General features: G+C 33.6%; 2 protein-coding genes across 4 annotated transcripts; both read right to left on the bottom strand.

Moving 5' to 3' along the window:
• Positions 1-2,928: 2,928 nt before the first annotated feature.
• On the bottom strand, positions 2,929-6,891 carry LOC110691563 (probable calcium-binding protein CML49). Its single transcript, XM_021868503.1, has 5 exons — positions 6,264-6,891; positions 4,469-4,515; positions 4,198-4,373; positions 4,062-4,080; positions 2,929-3,291 (listed from the first exon to the last, which is right to left on the bottom strand). The coding sequence occupies exons 1-5, from the start codon at positions 6,826-6,828 to the stop codon at positions 3,187-3,189; spliced, it is 912 nt and encodes a 303-aa protein (XP_021724195.1). The 5' UTR covers positions 6,829-6,891; the 3' UTR covers positions 2,929-3,186.
• A 1,829-nt stretch (positions 6,892-8,720) lies between these two features.
• LOC110691562 lies at positions 8,721-17,547 on the bottom strand. 3 transcript variants are annotated; one of them, XM_021868500.1, is made up of 5 exons: positions 17,104-17,546; positions 15,589-15,704; positions 10,678-15,485; positions 10,002-10,118; positions 8,721-8,998 (listed from the first exon to the last, which is right to left on the bottom strand). In XM_021868500.1, the coding sequence occupies exon 3, from the start codon at positions 15,444-15,446 to the stop codon at positions 10,716-10,718; it is 4,731 nt and encodes a 1,576-aa protein (XP_021724192.1). In that variant the 5' UTR covers positions 15,447-15,485; positions 15,589-15,704; positions 17,104-17,546; the 3' UTR covers positions 8,721-8,998; positions 10,002-10,118; positions 10,678-10,715. The 3 variants fall into 3 exon arrangements, with proteins under 3 accessions (XP_021724192.1, XP_021724194.1, XP_021724193.1); XM_021868502.1 differs by having other exon boundaries at positions 10,002-10,095; XM_021868501.1 differs by lacking the exon at positions 15,589-15,704 and having other exon boundaries at positions 17,104-17,547.
• Between the last annotated feature and the right edge of the window lie 5,770 nt (positions 17,548-23,317).

Here is a 23,317-nt window from a genome sequence, read left to right as displayed (position 1 = left end):
GTAAATCTCATTAAATTAATATTAACAGTATACAACAAACTCAATTATTCATAGTTTATACGTACTCAAGGACTCTAATAAATTATGACCTAGATTTCACAATTAAGGTACAGTAGAAATTATCATCGATCACAGATAACGAAACAGAGTAATTCATTGCAACCTACATTCTCAAGTAGCTAACATCTATGCAATTCTAGGAGCTATTTATGTAAATAATACAGCAATTATATACTACGTATGAAGTAAATACTACAGCAATTACGTATGAAGTAGTACCTAAAATAAGAAATTGAATCTCATAATCTACAATAAATTAAAGCTAATTCGTTCCTAATTTGATCCGAAATATATTAGGAGGTTTGTTATGACATATCAACTCTGCTACTTCTCCGATAAAAGCGATCGAATCAAAAATGTAGCCAAAATTTTTCAATCAAACAATTATTCAAATGATTCTAAGTGTTGTACATGCAATAACACTAGTAGAGATATGTGGTGAGATAAAATCAATATCAAATGTGATGATAATAGATGATTAGTCAAGCTGATTAACTTATATTTTAGGTTAAACTCAATGAATAAGATAATTAAATGCAATGAATAAGCAATATGATCAAATGAATAATGCAATGAATAAGCAATATGATCAAATGAATAGATTATAATTGATTCGAACAATTGATTTTACGTACCTCCAATTGTTTGTGGTTCTTCGTTATCTTTCTCTTCCATTTTGATCACTTTCTCTCACTAAAATTTTGTTGTTTTTGAATTTCACTAAGATTCTAGTGTTTTCAATTCCCTCTCTCTGCTTTTATAGGAGTAAAAAATTTGAATTTGAGCTGAGTAAGACTTGTATATTTCCCGGTTTATTACGTATGAGGCTTGATTTTTTTTTTTTTTGGAATGATTAATATGATTAAATAAAATATATTTCCTCTATTGTTTTTAATAGCATCAATTTTTTTAAAGGGAGATCAATTTTGGGTGGTTAGGTTCCAAACCCCTCCCAATTGTTGTTGTGGAGGATCGAACATGAGTGCTTCCTACCAAATGCACTCTCAATTACCACAACACCAACAACCAATTGGACAATTGGTACTAATTGTACTATTTTTTCATTTGAGTGATTTATTCACTTTTTACTTGTATTCATACATCAAAACTTCTTAACTATCCTTGTGAATACTCTATTTCTATTTTATGACTTGCTCCATTTCTCCAGATACAGAACTAGGAAGAATAATAGAAAATATTTTTTAATGATAGAAGTAGGCTTTGTTGATTTTTTTCAAAAAGAAAAAATCTAAAAAAGCAAAAATGAGTAAAGTTGGAAAAGCTATAGAAAATGAAAAATATTAAAATGTAATATGAGAGATATATTGAGAAAACCACTAGTGAAAAAGAAAATAGCAAAATACTACAGAGCATTAAAAGTTTTCAAAAATGGAAATGGAGCAAGTAATGTTGTACAGCTACAAAACAAAAGTGAAACAAGTGAGTATTTAAATACAAAGGGAGTATTTGATCCGTGTTTTTTTTTTTAAGTGTTACTCTTACCAAATGCAAATGTGTTTTATTAAATGGTACACTTTCTTTTTTGGCAAAAACCTACTTCCTCAGTTTTTTAATACGTGCAACACTTTCCTAAAATAGAATTGTCATAATACTTGAAACACATTATAAATGAAAAGTCAATTTGGGTAATTGGTATCCTTATCAAAACTCATGACCCACTAAATTATACTCTTTTCAATCTCTTACACTATTTAATTAATTTAAATTATATGAACTCTACTTTTCTTAAATACTAAGAAAAGTAGGGGTGTCAGTCCAAGGCTGTACCGGTCCAACCTGGACCAGACGGAAGACCGGAAATTAGAATTTCAAAAACCGAAGACCGAACCAATTAAGCTAGGACCGGACTCGAACTGGACCGAAAACTATAATGATAGCACATTTTCATTATAATTTATAAGCTACTCCTAAATCAATATATAAAATGTACGAGATTACTATACATTTTCTATTGTATATTATTATACTAGTTTAAGTCTCGTGCCACGCACGGTATTTACTAAATTATATTAATTCAATGATAACTTTTGTAAAATAATATTTTGGTGGTTGTTTTATGGTAAGATTATATTAATTTTCCCTATTGAATAAGATTTTATTGGTATGTTTATAGATGTAATCATGTAAAGCCTTAGTAGTTCCTCCCGCGAAAAGGATTTCTTATTGTTCCAATTTTTTCTTTTTCAAATTTTTTTTTTTTTTTTTTTTTTTTTTTTTTTTTTTTTGTAGGTCTTAGAAAGTGAACCTCTTTGACGACTTGTAGCGAAAATAACACTACATACATCTTTGCAAATTTCATAGCCTAGCATGTTTTTCCAATCAAACAATGATTAAAATACTTGTGTTTAGGTTCCAGCATTGTGGAACTTATCGATGAAAAATCATTTGTTTGCACTGTAACTTATCAATGAAAAATCACTTCTTGTAAACAGCTAAATTTCGTACTTGTCAAAGACTATTTAAAGCGGTCTTAAATTTAATTTTGCACAAGGTAAGCATAAACTGTTACACAGTACAGCGAGTATTGACGTATTGAGCAATTTCAAAAACTTCATGTGTGTGAATAAATGGTAAATTTGCCGCCAAAAAAAAAAAAAGGATCATATGACTTGTATACAGAAAACCGATGTTTTACCAAGTTATGACAAACTTAAATAATTTTTTTTGGTGGAACAAACTTAAATAATTAGTGTTGCAAATTTGCAAAACTTCTTATGGTTCCTGTCAATGGGTTTTAATTTTTTTTTTTTTTAAAAAAAATAAATAAAAAATAATAAAAATAAAAATAAAAATAAATCACAACTCATAGTGATTCAAAGCAAGACCAATGTACATCCTCGGCTTCTAGCAAAGCAGATCGATCAAGTAACCCAACTTATATAGATTATCCATCTGAATATCTGATTATAAAAGCACAAACACCAAACGCTCATAAGTGCTAATAGTTAAATCCATATCATACTATACATTTGCTACAAAAGAGCAAGTCAACAGAAAACAGTGAAAACATCAAGGCATTAGCTTAAAGGTTTTACACATGACAGATTACATATATCATGCTAACTATAGCCAGAAACAGAACCAGTTAACTTCTCGCCTTCTATATTATGCAACAAGAAAGGGAAGAACGGTGAGCATGAAATCCTCATAAGTAAAAGTTGCTGAACCGCTGTAATTCTTGTCTTTCTCCTTGAACTTCTCTGTTAGACCCTGCAGCAAGCACAATATAGATAAACAACTTGATATTATAAAATTAACGTATCTGAAATTATATTTCTAGGGCTGTAAGAGTATTTTAAAACAGCAATAACAGCCCCATTGCCAAATTAGCATTCAGAAAATCTCCTGCAGTAACGTGGCTATTGTCTACATTCTCAAATTTCTTGTCGGATTTCGATTTTTAAATATGCATATTTCCTACTTGCATTTACTCAAAAACTAGTTTTTTCAAGAAACAGAAAGAGACTAGTAGCAAGACTTGCAAATGGTACAAAAGGAGGGGATCTAAGGGGCATGGTATAAATTGAAGCCTGTGTGCATGATAACTACAAATCCAGGGACGTTTCCAGAAGAAAATTAGTTTCTTAAAAAACCAATTACCAAGTAGGCTAGTACGCAATCCAGAAAATTAAATAAAATCCATACACGCCAAATCAATCAGAAAAAAGAAGGATAACTAAAAGGAAAAATAGCATCTCATGCAAATGAATCTAAAACTATAATGAAAACAATCCATCTTCCGTAGTTCAAACATGGAACACTTGAACACAAAAACAAAATCCTGTGCGTAACCACCAAGAATGTGCCAAAATCAAGAATACAGGAGAGTAGAGAGCCTTGAGCAGAAGACTAGCCTCAAATTATTACTTGCATATGGCATGACACAAATGCATGAATTTGGTAAGTTGGGAATAAAAATTTAAGTTTTACAGTCAAAATACAAACTAGAAAAAGATGGAAAAGAAAGAACAAAAGGTTACCTTCACGGTGAGGCAGCATCTGCAGCACAGAAAATAGATAATTAGAATTGCTAACAAATAAAAATATTTAAATACTTCGTATGTAAAATATATATAATCTACAGTAATTCCAGTAAAATCAAAATCAGTAACATACTCGATGAAGTTATCATATTCGATGGCCTTGCTCTTTCCCCCAGTCTTATCAAACTTAGAGACAAGCAAGTCCAAGATTACAGGGGAGACAGAAAATCCAAGACCATATAACGCATCACGCAGCTCTGAAGCATCTACCTTGCCACTTCTGTCTCTATCATATCTCTCAAATATTTCCTGGAGAACAGTCAAACAAAAATTGATGCCACTAGTTAGTATTAATTTTCCATAAATAATCCATGGTACAGTAATATAATTTTTGAATAACATACCCTCCAAGACTGCAGACTGTAGAACAGGGTAATAAACTCCTTAGGACCTGCACAGATATGTGGATGTTAATGGGCAGTAATTAACTTCAATTTATGACAAATATCATTTTATTTTGTACATGTCCTGTACTCTCGTAGGTAGCAAGAATGGAACAATGTTTCGAGCAGTAGTGAAGTATCACTTTAATAAATAAAGCACCACAAATAAAGGAGTTACTATGAGATCAAATATGGGTGTGAACTATGAACACATCATCAACTTTTAAAAGATATTATAACTTCTTCAGCTAAGATAATTGGCTTCAAAGCAACCAAGAATTGATATTGGGCTCTAAGTCATATTTTAATATAACCTTTCTTTGGGATACTTTCATAGCATAACTTTAAACTTGTCCAATAGATATTTTAATATCACCTTTCTTCGGGATACTTTCATAGCATAACTATAAACTTGTCCAATAGAAAACTTAGGGCCCTTTTACAAAAAAGCTAAACTAGAGGTACAAAAAATAAAAATAGACATCTGGGTCCATAAAATCATATCCGTCTTTGCATTTGGAACAAAAAGAAACATTATTTGACATTAACCCCAAACAGTACTAATGCAACTGGCTATAACCCAAAGAGACTGCCAAGTGACACGATGATCAAAACAAAGCATCTTTTTATTAAAACTTAGTGTATTCACAGTTTACTTCAATGTAGCAGAACCCCTTCTCTTTCTATTGAGATAACATTTCCATCTACTGTAACACATTATCGTTCACCACCTAAATTTATAACAACCAACAACAAAAAAGATGCAAGTGCTAGCATTCTAGTTCTCCACAAAGATCAAACCATGAATGTTGTTAAAGAATGTAGACACTCAATTACTCACTTTTTTCAACAGAAAAAAGCAATAACACTAACCACTAATGAGAATTTTGCCACTAATATGGTCTAAATCCCAAAATTCACGAAATAAGCGTAAAGGCCTAAAGGGTGTGCCATCAAGTACTTCATTGACACCCATCCCTTATTTTTTTTCCTTATTACATAAAAAAGGTAGCCAAATGATAATATAGTATACCCATTATGAGCTCAAATTCCTAAGTCATCATTTCTAGAGTTAATTTACAGCAGTATTCAATTCTTACCACCTATATCTTCTACTTTAACTTCGTTAGAGTCCAAATACACTACCAACAAGCTTAATTTATTCAAACCAAATCCAATTACAGACTAATGTGGAGCCCGTTTACAGTCCTAGAATACAAAGACAGAAAGACTACTCTAATAATGGACTAATTCGTCATTTTTACACCTAATACAAGAACCCACCATTAGTTTACACCAACCTACAAACGTGTAGCATTGATTAAGATCCAAAAATATCCCAATTTCTGCCACATTCTATTCAAGAATTATCGAATTTCTCACCCAGGATAAATAATTAAATAATGAATTCTATTACATGCAATCCGCTAAATACAAACATCATTCTTACTCCGTATGATTTAACTATTATAAAGTCTCATTAGCATATTAAAGAAACATAATCTTGTTGAAAGGTCTCAATATGTATTTTCAAATTATTAACTGTTAATAACTATTTAACAATATACAAATAAAATACTCCTTGCATTCACTGTCAAAACAATTATTTTGAAATGGTGCCACAATTGTTCAAAAAGCCGTAATAAAATCACGATTAGTGTAATTAATTTGAACAAGAACAAGGACATAAAACAATTCAATTTGAAATAAAGATGAATGAACACCAAAATCAAAAAGTAGGAGAAAGAAAACATACCAATTTTGCGAGAATCGGAGCTAGTGAAGAGGTACATAAGAAGATGAACAGTACGAAGACTAAAACTCTGATTATAAGAAGACAAAGCCCTCTGAAGCTCCTTATCATCAATCAACCCACTACCATCTTGATCAGCAACCTGAAAACACGCCACCACATTCGGGTCAGTACCCGGAGGAAAAGTCGACGGTAGCAGCGACGCAAATGGGCTGGACCCATGACCCGGAGGAGGCGGATAAGCCGACCCATGACCCGGCGGCCCATATGAAGGTTGAGGAGGCCCGTAAGATGAAGGAGGAGGGGCCCCATAAGATGAAGGGTGGTTATCTTTAGGGGGCTTATCGGGTTTAGACCCATAAGAAGGTGGGGCCGAAGGGGTGGAGCCGTAGGAGGATGGTGCGGCGTAGGGATGAGCGGTTTGAGGAGGTGGGTGAGAATGGGTTGAGCCGTAGGGTTGGGGTTGGTTGGGTGGTGGTGCGCCGTAAGGTTGAGGTTGGTTAGGTGGTGGTGCACCGTAGGGTTGGCCGTAGCCGTAGTTGGGTGGGTTGTGGGGGTAGCCTGACATTGTTGATCGGTGTGATTGGAGGAGAGAGAAAATTGGGATTATCGGAATTTGAATGAAATGGGAGGTGTTGTACTTGCTATTTATTGGAGTAGTTACGACTTACGCGCTTGCGCCAGGATTTGGGTCAAAACTCAAAATAGGTTGATTAATTTACAAATCATAGTACTCTACTACTCTTAACGTCCTTGTAAGTAGGGGTGAACATGGTTTGGTTTGGTGCGGTTTGAGTCCAAACCAAACCAAACCGCAAAATACAGTTTGGTAAATTTTTCAAACCAAACCAAACCATATTAGTATTGAAACCAAACCGTAATAATACGGTTTAGTGCGGTTTGGTTTGCGGTTTATGATGAGATGATTTTTTTTTTTCCCAAAAATTGTCAAATAATACTTCACTAATTTATAATAATGTTTAAATAAGTAGCCCAAACGGATTAAATTGTACTACAAAGTTACAATAAAAATATCAAGTGCTAACACATAATAAAAATAATACATAACAATAAAAGATATTCATATGAGTACTACATTATAGTCATTAATTATAGAGTATTGACGGTATAGTTTTTATCTATTTTTCATGGTTTTTTATTTATTCTTTAATTTTTTTTATATAATATAAAAAAAATTATTGAAAAATTATATAAATATTAAAATACGGTTTATTGGTTTACGGTTTGGTTTGGTTTATATTTTTTGCAAAACCAAACCAAACCATAAACCATATTTACAAAAAAATCGAGACCAAACCGTACTTTTATAAACCGTAAACCAAACCAAACCGCTAAAATACGGTTTGGTCTGGTTTGGTTACGGTCCAGACCAAACTGTGTACAGCCCTACTTGTAAGTTATAAAAGCGATTTTATCACAAGTTGTTTGCGCGTCAGTATGTTTTGTCCATGGAGAGCCTATCATGTACATCCGGTTATATGGTACACTCTGGATCATATACTCATTCAATCAATAAATGAGTAAAAATATTATTTGATTAAATGAACAAATGATCGCGGGTGACGAGTGTACGGTACACTTGAATGTATATAACAACTTCTAGTATTGAGGGACCATGGGTGTGTTTGGTTATTATTTAATCGGGAAAAAGTATGAAATATTTTATACATACTCGGGTATATTGTGCACCCTATTAATTCAAAGTTAGTTTTTGTTGTTCACTTGATGATTAAATAAAATTCAATATCAAAATGAGAACAAAATGTTCATTGATTTACCATACACCCGAATGTATAAAACAACTTTTAGAAACCATAAAATACAATAAGTGAAATTTGACATGAAGGAGTGTATTGTACTATTGTACTCCCTAAAGTAAATGTTTGGGTTGTCATTTCAAGTTATTATGGGTTGGGTTGAGGCTATAGCCATTTCTTAGCTCACATGCACCACACAGGGCACAATTTAATCAGTCAATGCCATCTTAGTATCTTACCCATTGGTTTCTTTGTTAAGTACTCCGTATTTTATTTTATTTTTTCGCTTGTGTAGGGAAGAGGTATAAAATACCAATTGAGAGTTCCTATTTATTATTTTATATAGTTTATAATTTTATATCTTAAATAATAAATATTGATATTTAAAGAAAACATGATGCATCGCTCTGACCACACACTAGTCATTAGTCATGATATTAAAAGAACGGAAGAAGTATTATTTCTAACCTTACATAGAGACAACTTGCTCAGGTGTACATTACAGTGCCTTAGCATGGAGGAGAAGCAATAAATGATGTGTTATCCCGTGTTTTCACTCCCTATTAGTTGGCCACCTAACTAGGCAAATAAACTTTTTTTTTCAAATTAGAAACCATCATAATACAGCTTCTAAATTTCTAGTCAAGATTAGCCCCCATCTGTCATGGAAACCACCCAGATATGTGTAATTGTATTTTGCATTCGTAATATCTTTGTGTCAATATCAAGATGCTCCTTCACTTCAACCTCAGAAGAGCGAGTAATTTAACTTCAAGACAAATTTAGATTGAATGAGAAAATAAGATCAAGTTACATAAAGTACTACTATACAACAGTTACCATCAGCTCAACCAAATCTATCCTATTATCATGTTCATGACTGGGTGCCTCGCTCATCTGGACATCTTCACGCAGAATTGCTTGTTAGGTTCATAACTCCCAAGTACAGTTTACTCAATTCTGCATAACAAGGGGGAGAAAATTATCTTAAATGATAGAAAATCAAACCATGTGCAATTCCTGAACAATATAAATGAAGGCAAATCAAACCATGTGAAATTACTGAACAAAACCATGATCATTAACTAATTTGTACTGGTTGCATATTTGAAAATTAAAATGCCATAATCAAGAAGAAAATTTGAATGGATTCATTTTATTTCACTTGGGAATTGGGAATTGTTCTGTTTCCTGAACAAGATGGCTAGGATATTCCGTTTATGGTAGCATAGAGCTATACCTTATTCAATTTAAGTGATTTTGATGCAGCATACACAACACATGCAGCTTTATTGATGTATTCACTTAGGATGAGCTATACCTTATTCAATTTAAGTGATTTTTATGCAGCATACACTAACATATACAGCTGAATTGATGTATTCAGCTAAGAGACTGCATGACAAGCCACCTCTACAAAATCACCATAAATGAAGGTAGCAGCCAGCGACTACTTTATTCATGTTTGGAAAGTTCAATGACATTCCTTGGTATAAATTAGCTTCATTGTATGGCTTAACTAAGTGAGATACTCCAGTTTTATACTTTATGATACAGGACAACAGGAGAATCATCCCCAAAAGCTAGCTCAAGGGGAGGAGAGCCCATTGTCCTATATAAACCCCACATCAGCCCTCCATATGACCAATGTGGGACTCAAGTCCCAGACCTTGCAATGGACCGTAAGGTCCGTAACACTTTATCCATGTCGGAAATTTTCATGACATCATCAGACTAGCAGAATATAGCTACACCATCTTAAAACAGAGTCAGTAATTCACATCTTACATGTGAGTAGTATATTGAGTAAGTTACTTCACCATGACAATGAGACAGAATCTATATGTACCAAAAACCAGAAGCAGGTAATATATCCAAGAAAATCATGCAAACTTATTCCGGGAAAAGATGGTAGAGAAATTGAATGAACTTTGAACTTTGTAATATAAGTTTAATAAACTACCTGTTGAACTCCATCCAAGGTCAAATGAGATGCTCCTCCTCAATCAGGAACACCTAAAGCATAGTGCTTATTTTACAATTTGTTTCTCAACTTTCTGGTACAAAGCGATGTTTGGTTCTGTTAGTCAAGGAAAACAATACATTCATATCCTTGGAAAACAAAAATAGAAAACTTGCAAATCATAGATCATTAAACAAAGAATTTTATCTAACGAATCAATTATTCATGTCAAATCAAATAGCCAAAGAACCTAAAAGTGAGAAGCATCAAGAAGAGAGGAAAAAGGGACTTATACAATCAAATGCAAGCATGCATGATAATAATGAGCCGATTTACAGTAATTAACTAAATAAATGGCAATGCATATGAAAGAAAAAAAAAACACACACACACACACATGCAAGACACTAGATAAAATTATGGTTTGAAAATCTTGATCAAATAATTGATAGGTGATGAGTACCAAGTATTATATAGATATTCTAAAAAAAAAAAAAGTATTATATAGATATGAATCCTTCACTCAACGAGTCAACGGTATTAAATGGACAGTGATTGTATTTATTCCTATTTGCTAGAGAATCAGATGACCAGACAAAATTTGGTCACATCAACAGTAATTCATTTTCTTATTGAGTAGTGTGGAAGCCAAAGCCCAGAGGATCAAAGCTCATACCTGAAACTCTTCCTGGTGGAACAAAGTTTTAAATGACATCAAGTTGCATCATTTTTTGCATCAGTCAGTGTAAGGGATGAATTCCTGAAGGAAGCAGGTGTATAGTTAAGCTGATAATTGACTAGTGTTGACCCAAAAATGTTAAACATTGCAGCACTACTATAAGCAACTTCAGCATCTGAACGCTTCTTAAAAACCACTCTAGCACGACTGCTTTGTGGATCTACTTCTGTCTCAGATTCCTTTAGAGGCCCAAAACGCCTGAACATTTTGTTCAAATTCACCTCTGAAAGAGCAGAACTCATCTCACCAAAGTTCAGCATGAGCTCTGTAGGCAGGTCCAGCTTCTTCTCATCCCTAGTTGGCATCTCAGGGGCTGATTCATGATTGTCATGATGATATTGTTTCCTGGAATACTTCCTACGATTTTGTCGAAGAGGCTTCTCAGGATCACCAGAGACAAGCTGTTCATCCTTTTTCTTACGAGCACGTCGCACCGGTTTAGCTTCACCGCTATCTTGTATAACCATGTCGGGCCAATAGGAATCGTTTCTATCATCAAATTCAAAAGTTTCTGGGGACCCAACAACAGGAGCAGAAGACTTTCGTTTTCTGCCAGACCCTTTGCGCATCTTTTGTCGCTGAGTTGTGACGGCTAAATTTCTAAATTCAGAGAAAAAGCTGATTATGTTACCCAAGAAGCTGTATCCTTTCATCGGATCTCGAGCACATAAGTGAAGCTGTGAGAGCATATCATCCAAAGAAGACTCCTTTGATGGTGTTGGTACGCTTTCAGTTAAAGCATCATCAGGAGATTCTGATACTTCATCAGCATCATCTCCTGAATGCTTGTTGCTTCCTTCACTGCAGCCTTTGATGATTGCAGCTGATCCAGTCAGCTGGCTTGCAACTCTACGAATACATTCACCAACTTTAAAGGATTGCTGCGGATTTGGAGATGCTGTATGTGAAACCTTAGCTAGAGAGATAGTTTTTATGCTCTTCTGAGCTTTAGAATCATCTGTGAGAAAACCTGAACCTTTTCGCTTTGCACCAGCAAACACAGCAGTTGGAGAAGTCAAATTTATATCATCTTCCTCATGTGAATCAAATTCACCATCAAGGTAATACTCACCCATTAATTCTGTCATGCTTTTTTCTTTTCTCCTTTGGTACACAATATCTTTCAAATCGTGTTTACGTTTATGAGGGCCTTTCTTGGCATCTGCTTCGGTCACTAAATCTGAATGCTCATTCTCACTTGACATCTTCTGATCCCCAAAAAGTGTATTATCGTACTCCACCAACCCTTCACAATACTGGAACTCGGGTAATGCATCACAACCTTTCTGTCGATTAAAAGCTAATAACTGTGATTTTGCTATCGTAAGCTCAAGCCGGTCAGCTCCACTGGTTGGAAAAAGTGCAAGTCTCCTTACATACTCTGCGAGTTTATCAGGTTGAAAAGAATCCAAGTCGGTAGATCTATCTACTCCCTCCCTTTTCCTTGACCCTTCCCTTATCCCAGTGTTTTCAACTATTTGATATCTGATATTGTCATAGGCTTCTTCAGAAAAACAAGAACAGGCTAGCCCCAATTCCACCCTTCTAGCAACTTCTTCCAAAGCACAACTCACTGCATTTTGGAATGCTTCTGAATTGTTTTGCCTCTCTGCCTGGGGGAAATGATTCCTGAATGGCTTTAACACTGATGCTTCATTCCACGCAAATGTCCGATCTCCAAAATATGCCACCAAATAGCAATCCTTTCGATAATATTTCATAGCCTTCTCAGAGGAATCAGATGGATGAAATATTTGCCCAGGCCACCAAGGATGGCTCTTCACCTTACCCCATACCAAGTCAAAGACTGCAAAATCACCTTCAACTTCTGGGGGTAGCTGATAGCTAACACGGCAATCTTTTGTCAAGCTTCCAGATTTTAAAGATGAACGTTTACCATTCTTTTCTTCTTTGCGCCGAAGCTTTGCTGAATGAGAAATCAGCTCCTGATCTTCTTGTTCCTCAGATGACTCGTCTGCTTCATTACTGGCAGCTTGTTCTTGCACTTCCTGTACATCCTCTACGTTTGTTTCGACCTCAAGAACATCACCTGTTGCCATATGTTCCAGGTGGTCAGTCACTGATGAGTCTGGTTCATATTCCAGTCCTTGATCTACACCTTTAACAAATGACTTGACAGGCAAAGGTGGTTGTTCAGAAGCAGCATCGTCTCCATACTCTGTATCTCCAACTTGTATAGGACTAGAATGTTCACAAGAAACATCATCTTCATATTCTCTATCTCCAATTTGTATAGGACCATAATCCAAATCTACCCCTGGGCTACCTCCAACACAAACGTCAGGAACTTCTGGTTCCTCAAGAGCTACATTAGTTTCCATATTTTCAGAAACCAAATCCTGATCTAATTCTTGTTCTTCAGGCAACTCAATTGCTTCAGCATTGGCAGCTTGCTCTTGCACCTCCTGTACATAATGTGTGTTTGTGTCAACCTCATGAACTTCGCCTAATGGTACATGCTCCATGTTCTCATCCAATAAGGAGTCTGCTTCATATTCCAGTCCGTTATCTCCACCTTCAACAAATGACTTGATAGGCAAAGATTGCTGTTCAACAAAAGCATGGTCTCCAAATTCTCCATCTCTAACTTGTCCGAGACCAGAATTGAAGTTTGTCGCTGGGCTGCCTCCAATGGAAACATTGGGAACTTCTGATTCCTTAATAGAAGCAATTTCTGCATCCATCTTTTTGCAAAGCACCTCACAATCTTCTTCTTGTTTGTCGGGCAATATTGCTTCCACACCAGCAATTTGTTGTCGTATTTCTTTAGCATTCTTCATGTTTATGTCAAGCTCAGGAATGTCACCTGTTGCTCTATGTTCCAGGAGTTCAGCCACTGGAGAGTCTGGAATTTGATTTACACCTTTACAAATTGAATTAACTTGCAAAGCTGGTTGTTCATAAGCAGTATTACCTTCACATTCTCTAACTTGCCTGACACCGGTATCCACGCCTGCCACTGAGCTGCCTCCATTGGATACGTTAGAAATATCTGGTTCCAAAATTGGAACTTTTACTTCCACGTTTTCACAAACCAGATCCTGGTTTACATTTTGTTGTTTAGGAGACTCGACTACTTCCATAACGGCAGCTTGTCCTTGCACATTCTTAATGTTTTCAACATCTGAGTCAACCTCGCCAATGTTACCTGTTGTTATATGTTCTAAGTGCCTGGCAATTGAAGAGCTTGATTCATGTTCCTGTCCATGATCTAAATCTTTATTAATTGAATTGATTGAAAAAGATGGTAGTTCTCCATTACTTCTATCTTCAGCTTGTCTGGGACCAGAATCCAAGTCCAGGTTGCCACTAATAGAAACATCTGGAACTTCTTTTTCCACAGCGTGAACTACTTCTGCATCCCTATTACCAGAAACAAGTTCCCTGTCTACATCTTGTTCCTTTGGCAATGTGGTATTGGCAGCTTGTTCTTCCATTTCCTTAACATCCTCGATCACCACGTCAACCTCACGTAAATCATCAGTCGCCCTATATTCCAGGTTCTCAGCCACTGAAGAGCCTGCTTCATCTTCTAGTCCATAATCTGCACCTTTATCAAATGAATTCACGGGTATAGGTGGTTGTTCAGGTGTAGGAAGGGCTCTGTTTTTTCTATCTCCAGCTTGACCAGGACAAGGATCCAAATACAGGCTGCCATCAAGAGAGACATCAGGAACTACTTCAACATTTTTTGCTTCCACCGTTTCAGATATCAGTATTCGATCTACTTCATGCTCTTTGGGCAACACAAATGCTTCAGTATCAGCAGCTTGTTTTTGCACTTTCTCCAAAACCACCATCTCTGAGTCAACTTCATGAAAATCAACTGTCGTTCTATATTCCTGGTGCTCAGCCACTAAGAGGCTAGATTCACATTCTGGTCCGTGATCTACAGCTTCATCAAATGATTTGACTGATGAATGTGGTTTTTCATCACCTGTATTGTCTCCATATTCTCTAACCCCAACTTGCTTGGCATCAGAATCTAAGTCCATGCTGCCTCCAATAGTATCATCAGGAACGTCTTTTTCCACAATAGGAGCTGCTTTTGCATCCATCATTTCAGAAAGCAGCTCCTTATTTACTTCTTGTTCTTTAGGCAACTCAACTGCTTCAGTATCTACAGCTTGTTCTAGCACTTCCTTTACATCTTCCATCTCTGAGTCAACCTTATGATGATCAACTGTGGCTCTATGTTCCAAGACCTCCATCACGGATGAATTAGGTTCATATTCTTGTCCGTGGACAGATGGCTTCACTAGCAAAGACAGTTGTTCATTAACAGCATGGTCTCCAATAGAAACACCAGAAACTTCTGTTTTCGCAACGGAAACTACTTTTAAATCCATCATTTCAGGAATCGACTTATGATCTTTTTCGTGTTGTTCAGAAAGCCCAACTACTTCAATTTTAGCAGCTTGTTCTTCTACTTCCTGCAAATCCTCTATATTTGCGTCGACCTCAAGAACATCATCACATGATCTATATTTCAGGAGGTCAGCCACAGGTTCAGATTCCAATCCTTGATCTATGCCTGCACTAAATGACTTGACTAGCAAAGGGGGTTGTTTACAAGCAACATTGTTTTCATATTCTCTCTCTCCAACTTGTTTGAAACTAGAGTTGCCTCCAACAGAAAAATCAGGAACTTCTGTTTCCACACTATGAACTATTTTTGCATCCATCTTTCAAAAGTATTCATCCGACAATGCTAAACTTCACTCCTATAATCACAAAATGTACACACATGTTGCAAACTATAAGCATGCTAGAATAAGATTTGAGATATTAAAGAGATTCAATTTAACAAAGATATCACACACGTACTTTATGTCCTTTGTAAGCTAAAATTTTATCAGCTTTGTCCATGAGGGATAAAAGCTCTAATAAGGAGAGTTGCATGCTCAGATGCTCAAAAGCCTTCTAGAACTGCTTTCAACACTCTGAAACAGTGTACATTGATGATCAAAATTAATTAGAAATTAAATTATAATTATTTGAGAATATATTGTCAAAATAGATAACTAGTCAAAAGAAACACATTTCCCACCGAACATATACTGTTAAGGATAATTACTCCTTCCATTTCAAAATATAAAGCACTCTAAAGCCTTGTAAGCAAACTGAAGTGGTTTAAATTGATGCATGACACATGGTAATGTCAATTGGAATAATTTATGCATTTGTATCAATATTAACCACGAACCATCCACATTGCCTATGTTAGCAGTTCCACCATCATGACTTCATCCCAATTATTATATTTTAAAATACAAAAATAAATTTAAAAATAAAAAAATACTCCCTTCGTTTTTAAATGCTTGCTCCATTTCTATTTTTTGCACTATTCATTTGTTCTACTTTGACTAATGTTTGTGATTTATACATAAGAAAAAATATAGTCTTGTGGCCGTTGTGGGTACTTGTTGGAATCTTCTCAATAAATAGATTATTAATTTTCAATTGTTAGAATTTATACTTATTGATAACTAAAGATATTAGTGATCAAAGATTAGCATCTGCATGCGTGTCCAAAAGAAATGGAGCAAGTATTTTAAAACGGAGGGAGTAATAAAGAGATAAACAAAACCCACCAATGATAAAATCTAATCGAAATTGCCATCCTCTCCAAAGTTTATTTAGTAACCAAACAATCCATCAAAGAAACAAGTCCAGGGATAAAAATTTCACCAAACAGATTGTTAAAACAAAACATCAGGTCATGTCCTCAAAACACTCATTCAAGCATAAATGGGTTCAGATAAGCTCAAAATAAGTTTGAGAAGTTCCGATAAGGGCTACCCAAGATCAACTCGCAACTACAATAAGCTCAAACAAGTGAATTTAAGTGAAAATAACACAACTTGAGAAAGAGCGCGGGACAAGGCACAACACTGATCCTGCTACTCACTAGGTTTATTTTTAATATTTTAACTAACCAAATTAAAAGGGACAAGATCAGGCCAAAAAAAACAGCTCAAATTAAACAAAAATTTTAATCAGCAAGAATAATCCTGCAAATCTGAAAAACAGCTTCAATCTAAACTTGAATTTTCTTTCTTTTCTTGAACCTAAACTTGTAAACAGCTTAAATCCAAACTAATTAGCATATAAAACAACTCTCAAAGAAAAACAACACCATTTTTACCCAATTAAGAACTATCACACAGTCGTATAGTAGCAATTCTATGCTCAATCGTTACACAAAAAGCTAACAGAAAATTAACGAACATTTCTTGAATCATCCCAAAATTCCCCTAAAATTAGCAACCCTTAATCTCAAATTACAGAAAAATCAACTAAATCAGTATAAATTAAACCGAATTGAAGAAGAAATCATACCTAATAAGCAGGCAGCAGTTCAAGATTAATGAATTCAACCAACTTAGGAGAGAGAAATTAGAGTATAAGAAAGAAGTAGAGCTAAATTTAGAGTGTTTCAGTGAGAAAATCTGGGGAAAAGATTGAAGAAAATTGAGAGAATTGATTAAGAAAAATTGAGGAAGAAGTTGACAACAAACGTAACCTAAGCTTCCTGCTCTCGAAATCGAACCCAACCTAAGCTTCGTATTCTAATCAGACACTTTTTCTCTTTCTTTTCTTTTTTTTTTTTTCTTTTTTATTATTGTCTTTTTGTAGAAGGGTAAGTCAAATGGTCAAACATTATTACAACTGTAGGAATAACTAAACTTGACTTCTTAAATTTAAAGGGCTTTTTTTCATGAAAGTGTAAAAATTGTCTGAACTCTCTTTCGAAAAAGAAAAATGAATTAACTCTGTCATTTAAGGAGAAAATACTAATTAAAATGCTAATTTTTCTTCAAAAATAAAGTAATTTTATAGTGTACAAGTAAATCGTTAAGACCACTAATAAATTCACCAAAAAAAATCACAATATTATCCAATTTTACTACCAAAAAATTACTAACAAGCAAGCTCACACTTGAGGCTTTTATAATGTAGTGGATCTTCGATAAAAAAAAACATATTCCGTATAACTAAAGTGTGACTATGGAGTGCAAAATATTTCAACACGAGAAATACATTATATGTGGAATATATACTACTTAGGTAGTTTTTTTTTTTTAATAGCAAAAATATTTCATTAATTAAAAGTCATACGACATCTACAATATAGATTCGACGTTAACAAATACATAAGACATTGAATCAAATAATATTTTCCTTCATAAAAATTACGATCGTCGAGTAGATCTTGCACTGTGGAACATCTCCCGCTTATATCGCTGGAAAATAAAGCCTTATTGGAGAGACAATCTAACGATCTTTTGTAGCCGTGAGGATATTTTTCTTCTGATTCACATGTCTGCATTCGAAAACTTGATAACTTTTTCACCAACGAAATAATTTCACGACAATCCATTAGATTTAATATCATGGATTCAAAACTACGAAATTTCTCCCCCGAAAAAAAGAGATACATCTTGTCTTTCGAAGGAGGTCGAAAAACTCTTGTCTTTCGAAGGAGATCGGAAACCCTTTCTTTTGAGGGAGAAAAGTTCTTCCCAAAAGGAGAAAGCATTATTATAAAACCTAAAAACTTAAAAAAAAAAATTAGGATTGAGACTTTCCATCGGTTAAAATCGATAGAAGCCCCTTTAAAATTTAACAATGAAGGCTAGGGTTTTGGTGAGAGGAAGGAAGAGAGACGAGAGGTTTTTTGGATAAATTTAGTTAGAAAGCTTAAATACTGAAATTACTACTTAGATAGTTAGGTACTTAAATAAATAAGTCAAAAAGAAAAAGACATCTAAAGATATTTAAAGATAGATTTGTTGCTTAGAGCAACTCCAATGGTAAGCTAATTGTGAATAAATTTGCCATGCCACCTAGGATTGAAAAGCTAATCTACCTAGCTAATTTATCCCACAATGGTTAAGCTAATTTTCAATAATTTTTTTTATTTATTTAATTTTTTTTAATTCCTACAAGTATTATTTATTTATTATTTTTTTATACACACTAGCTAATTTGTTTTATACTACAGTAATTTTTTTTTTTTTGGGTATAATAGGTAGGGTATCGTAACAATTACTTTGATAATTTCAAATTAATAAATTCGTATAATAAAAAATTTAAACATTCAATTATTTCAAAATACAGTATTCGATTAAAAACAAGAAGACTTAACAATGAAATAATTTTTTGGAATGCAAAACTACAACATTGTTCTAACAATAGCGTAAACAAGATATACAAGACATTCAATGAAAAGAAAACTAAGAAATTAAACATAATAATACACGATACTCAATTAAGAGTTTGGCCTCAAAAACAACTCCATATATGTTCCACTAGATCAACCTTAAGTTGATGATGCATTTGTCTATCTCTAATGGTTGCATCTCTTTCAAGAAATGCTTGAAAATCTAGAGGGTTTCCTTGAACAACATCACCGATAATTATTGGTGTAAAATCGTCTCGAGGACAATTTCTAGCGTATGTGTATCTTTCATCTTCAACAATCATGTTATGCAAAATAACACACGGGTCCATTATATCATGGAGCTTGCGTTTATGCCAACATCATGCAGGTCCACGAACTATTGCAAAATGAGATTGAAGTACTCCAAAAGCTCGTTCTACGTCTTTCCTTGCACTCTCTTGCTTTTGCTTAAATAGTAGCCTCTTATGGTCTTTGGGATGTGAGAATGTCTTGACAAATGCCGCCCACTCGGGATATATACTGTAACACCCCCGATTTACTAACTAATAATAAACAATAAGTAGAGGAAAAATAGACAACCTTTAAATAAAATTGCGGAAGCGTACACCTAAATCAGAGGTATTACCGCCACACTCGACAACCTGTCAAGTGTTAAGGCTTACAAAATCTCAATAATTACAACCCAATAAATCTAAGTGAGCGATTCGTACAACTTGATAAACTCCTTATAACAAACTAATCGAAACACTTGAACTCCTTTAGCTACGACCACTTGATCAACCTGCTTAGAAAATCTTGACTGCTCACCATTAAGGACAAATTCCAAAATAGATCGTCGCAGGGCCACCATAAGAAAAAGACATGGCCGCAAACATAAATAGAACAACAAAATAACACACACGTCAACAAAAAGCTGAGTAATCACCACATATCAGAATACAAAGAATAATATAACAATTAATATAATTAACTCACTTAAACAATGTAGTTCGAAACTACATTACACATTGTACTCTGGAAAATAACCTTTATCAACTCAACCTTGAATAATAATACGAACTTTTACTCAATTAACTCATATAACCCATAAGTGTGGCATGCTCTTTGTTTTATACCTAGCCTTGGACATGGGTGATTCGAATAAAACCAACAAGTATAAAAACTTGAATACTCCCAATAACCAGAAACCACCTTGAACCAGACTACATACGGGCCAATTCCCACAGTAGGGGACCATAGAAAAATAATTAATAAAGATCGTACCTCATTCTTAACTTATGATCATTATCTCATTACCAACATGTCAAGGACTAAGGTCTATAACGCCGAGCCTCAAATCAATAACAAAATAATAATCTCAACCTTTTGATCTCATACATCGATCAAGTAATCTTTCACATGATAATAAATTTTCAATATTGGCACATGTTCCCAAATAATATAATAATTAGAACTCGATCCGATCGTAGTGTATCTCAACTCTTATAGGGCTAATACTAGTACCCAAAAATAATTAATTCTCAACCCAAAAAATGATACTCTGCACTAGCAACCCTAAAACCTCGATAAAACATTACTCCCTATAACAACAACATTAAATCCTTCAAATTATAATACAATCAATATAATCAATAATACAACAAAATAATACGACAATTAAATCATATATCACAACATATTAACAATATATGCAATAATTGATCATATGAATAAAAATTATATAAACCTACACATAATAAGACGAATTATAACAAAGCCAACTCCAAGAAGATTATGTGTGATTACCTTTCCCAAAAAAAAAAAAATATCCAAACATTGAGACACCACTGATAACTGACAAAAAATTAACCACTACTCGAAAATTCAAGTCGAATGGGTTGATAAAATTAATTGTGCCAAGATTGACAACAATCACCAAATGTAATGATGATGGCCTCGTAAAATAGCTAGTTGATTATAATATAAGGGTCTCATAATGAAAGAATAATATTAGAGGACTGAATTAGAGGGAAAGCTAATAAATAAGGGTTTTTGCATAATATACGGAATGACAAACGAAGGATATAAAGAGGCAAAAATATTAAAAGGATTGACATAGAGTAACAAATATTATAAGGGTTCATAATATAGGTTATGTAGAGAGTGATGGATAGCTCAAGTGGTTAGAGCTTCCCTCCCGATTCCAGGAGATCCTGGGATCGATTCTCACCCCCGCCCTTGTGGCTCTCTAAACACCAAAAAAAAAAAAAATTAGGTTATGTAGACTCCGAAAACAGAGAGTCTACTTAAACACAAAAAAAAAAAAAAAAAAAAGGTTAATGTCATTGTGTTGATTAATATATATTGTTGGATTATTAAGGTGAGCTGGTAAAAACAACTTTCAAAAACTAATTGTGGAAAGATGTGTTATTAATGTGGTTATATATATATATATATATAAATAAAATAAAAGGGTTGATAAAGTTGAAAAAAAATCCATTAATTTTGAAACAAAAGGATTGATAAAGTCAGTATACATGTAATACGTTGAAATCCACTAAAAGTTTGTTAATTTGTCCTTATCATATACTATACAAATTAAAGTAGTATATTTCTGTTTTTTTTTTTTAATAATTATTTTAATTATTTTTTTATTATTTTTGAATAGTCTATAAAGTAGTATATGAATAATTGAATATTATATAAGTATTTCACATGAAGTATCCGATTCTAGTACTCTATTACTATAACAACCATGCTAAAAGTACTCTACTAGTGAAGAATAGTGCCAAAAAAATCTTGAAACCAAAATTGAAAAAGTAAAAACAAAAAATATAAAAAAAAAAAAATAAAGTTAATAAATAGCACCGTAAAAGCTGCAAGTTTTATGTATAAAATAACAAAGATATAACAATTTGCCTACAAAGTAGTACATGAATTCACATATAAAAGCTACAAAAGTAGTAAACTAGTATAGGATAAAGACAAAAGTACCTAAAACAAATAAATATAAATGTAAAAATATAATTAAAATCAATCAATTAACCTATACTAAAAGCGAACCTAAAGTGACACTTGTCACGATGTTATAAAAAAAATTCCCGCCTTTTTATCTTTCCTTTTTTTTTTTTTTTTTTTTTTTTTTGCCAAATTTTAATAACTTCCATTTTATAACCTACCATAATACTTATTTCCATTTTGACAACACATTTAATCCAATCATACTCAATTTAGATTTTTTTTTTTAATTATTTTTTAACATATATTTTATATACTATAAATCTTTTAGTTACAAATATACTTACGTAGTTTAAAATTAAGGTATTGACATATATCATCATCCAAGATTATCATAATATTATTATAATTTTTTTTCCTCTGACTTAAAATTTATTTTAATTAAAAATAGGAATAATTATTTTGGTATGATACTTTGTATAAATCTTACAAATATACAATACGTTTATAAGAACAACTGAACAAAATCATTTTATTATATTATGCTCCTCCGTTTTTTTATAAGTTATGGTAGAATTTGCACATTTGTTGCGACACAACTTTGACCATCAATATCTTTAATTAGAGACTATTATTTTGTTACAAATATTTTTTTTTGGGTAAATTTGTTGAATTAACACCATTCTTTATAAATTTTGTTGTAAAGTTTAATTATGACCGTGCATGGCACGGGATTTAACCTACTTATATAAAAAAAGAAATGCAACTTGAAAAATGCAATATGGCGTCTGACAATCACGCAAAGAAATTCTTGTTAGCGTGAGATACACGCAGCAATTATTTGTTGTTAAATGGAACAATTTGCTAAGCGAATAGCTTTGCCCAGCTAATTTCGTAATGCAATTCCAACGGTTAAGCTAATTATTTATTAGTTTCATAAATTGCAAGTTAGTCCTAATTTTACATTGTTGGAGTTGCTCTTAGTGCACCCACAAGGCCACAACAGTTGGGCTGAAGTACCTATTTGCAATATAATAAAAGTATGTGGTGCCACAAGTACCTACTTGCAATATAATAAAAGTATGTAGTGCCACAAGCTAGTAGGTGTGGAAAAATTAATTTATGGTTACCTGAAACTAATTTCAACAAGTCATTTCTCATTGGACAAAAAATAAAATTTTGATGTTCACCAAAAAAAAAAAAAAAAAAAAAAAATCATTCAATAACCATGCTATAATAAGAGTCATGTAGCTTTAAACATGTGTGAAAGTTAGGAGAGGAAAAAAAAAACCATGCATAGGAAATTTAGTCAAGTAAAGCCTTAGTTAAGCCCACTAGTTTGCAAGACACAACACACATAATAAATAAAAGGAGTAAAAGAGAAAAAACAACAATAAAATGGGAACAATTGTCTTACATGCACATAAATGA

This window comes from Chenopodium quinoa, unplaced genomic scaffold (genome assembly GCF_001683475.1).
Source record: "Chenopodium quinoa cultivar QQ74 unplaced genomic scaffold, ASM168347v1, whole genome shotgun sequence".
Classification (NCBI taxonomy): domain Eukaryota; kingdom Viridiplantae; phylum Streptophyta; class Magnoliopsida; order Caryophyllales; family Amaranthaceae; genus Chenopodium; species Chenopodium quinoa.
This window is presented reverse-complemented; position numbering and strand designations above follow the sequence as displayed.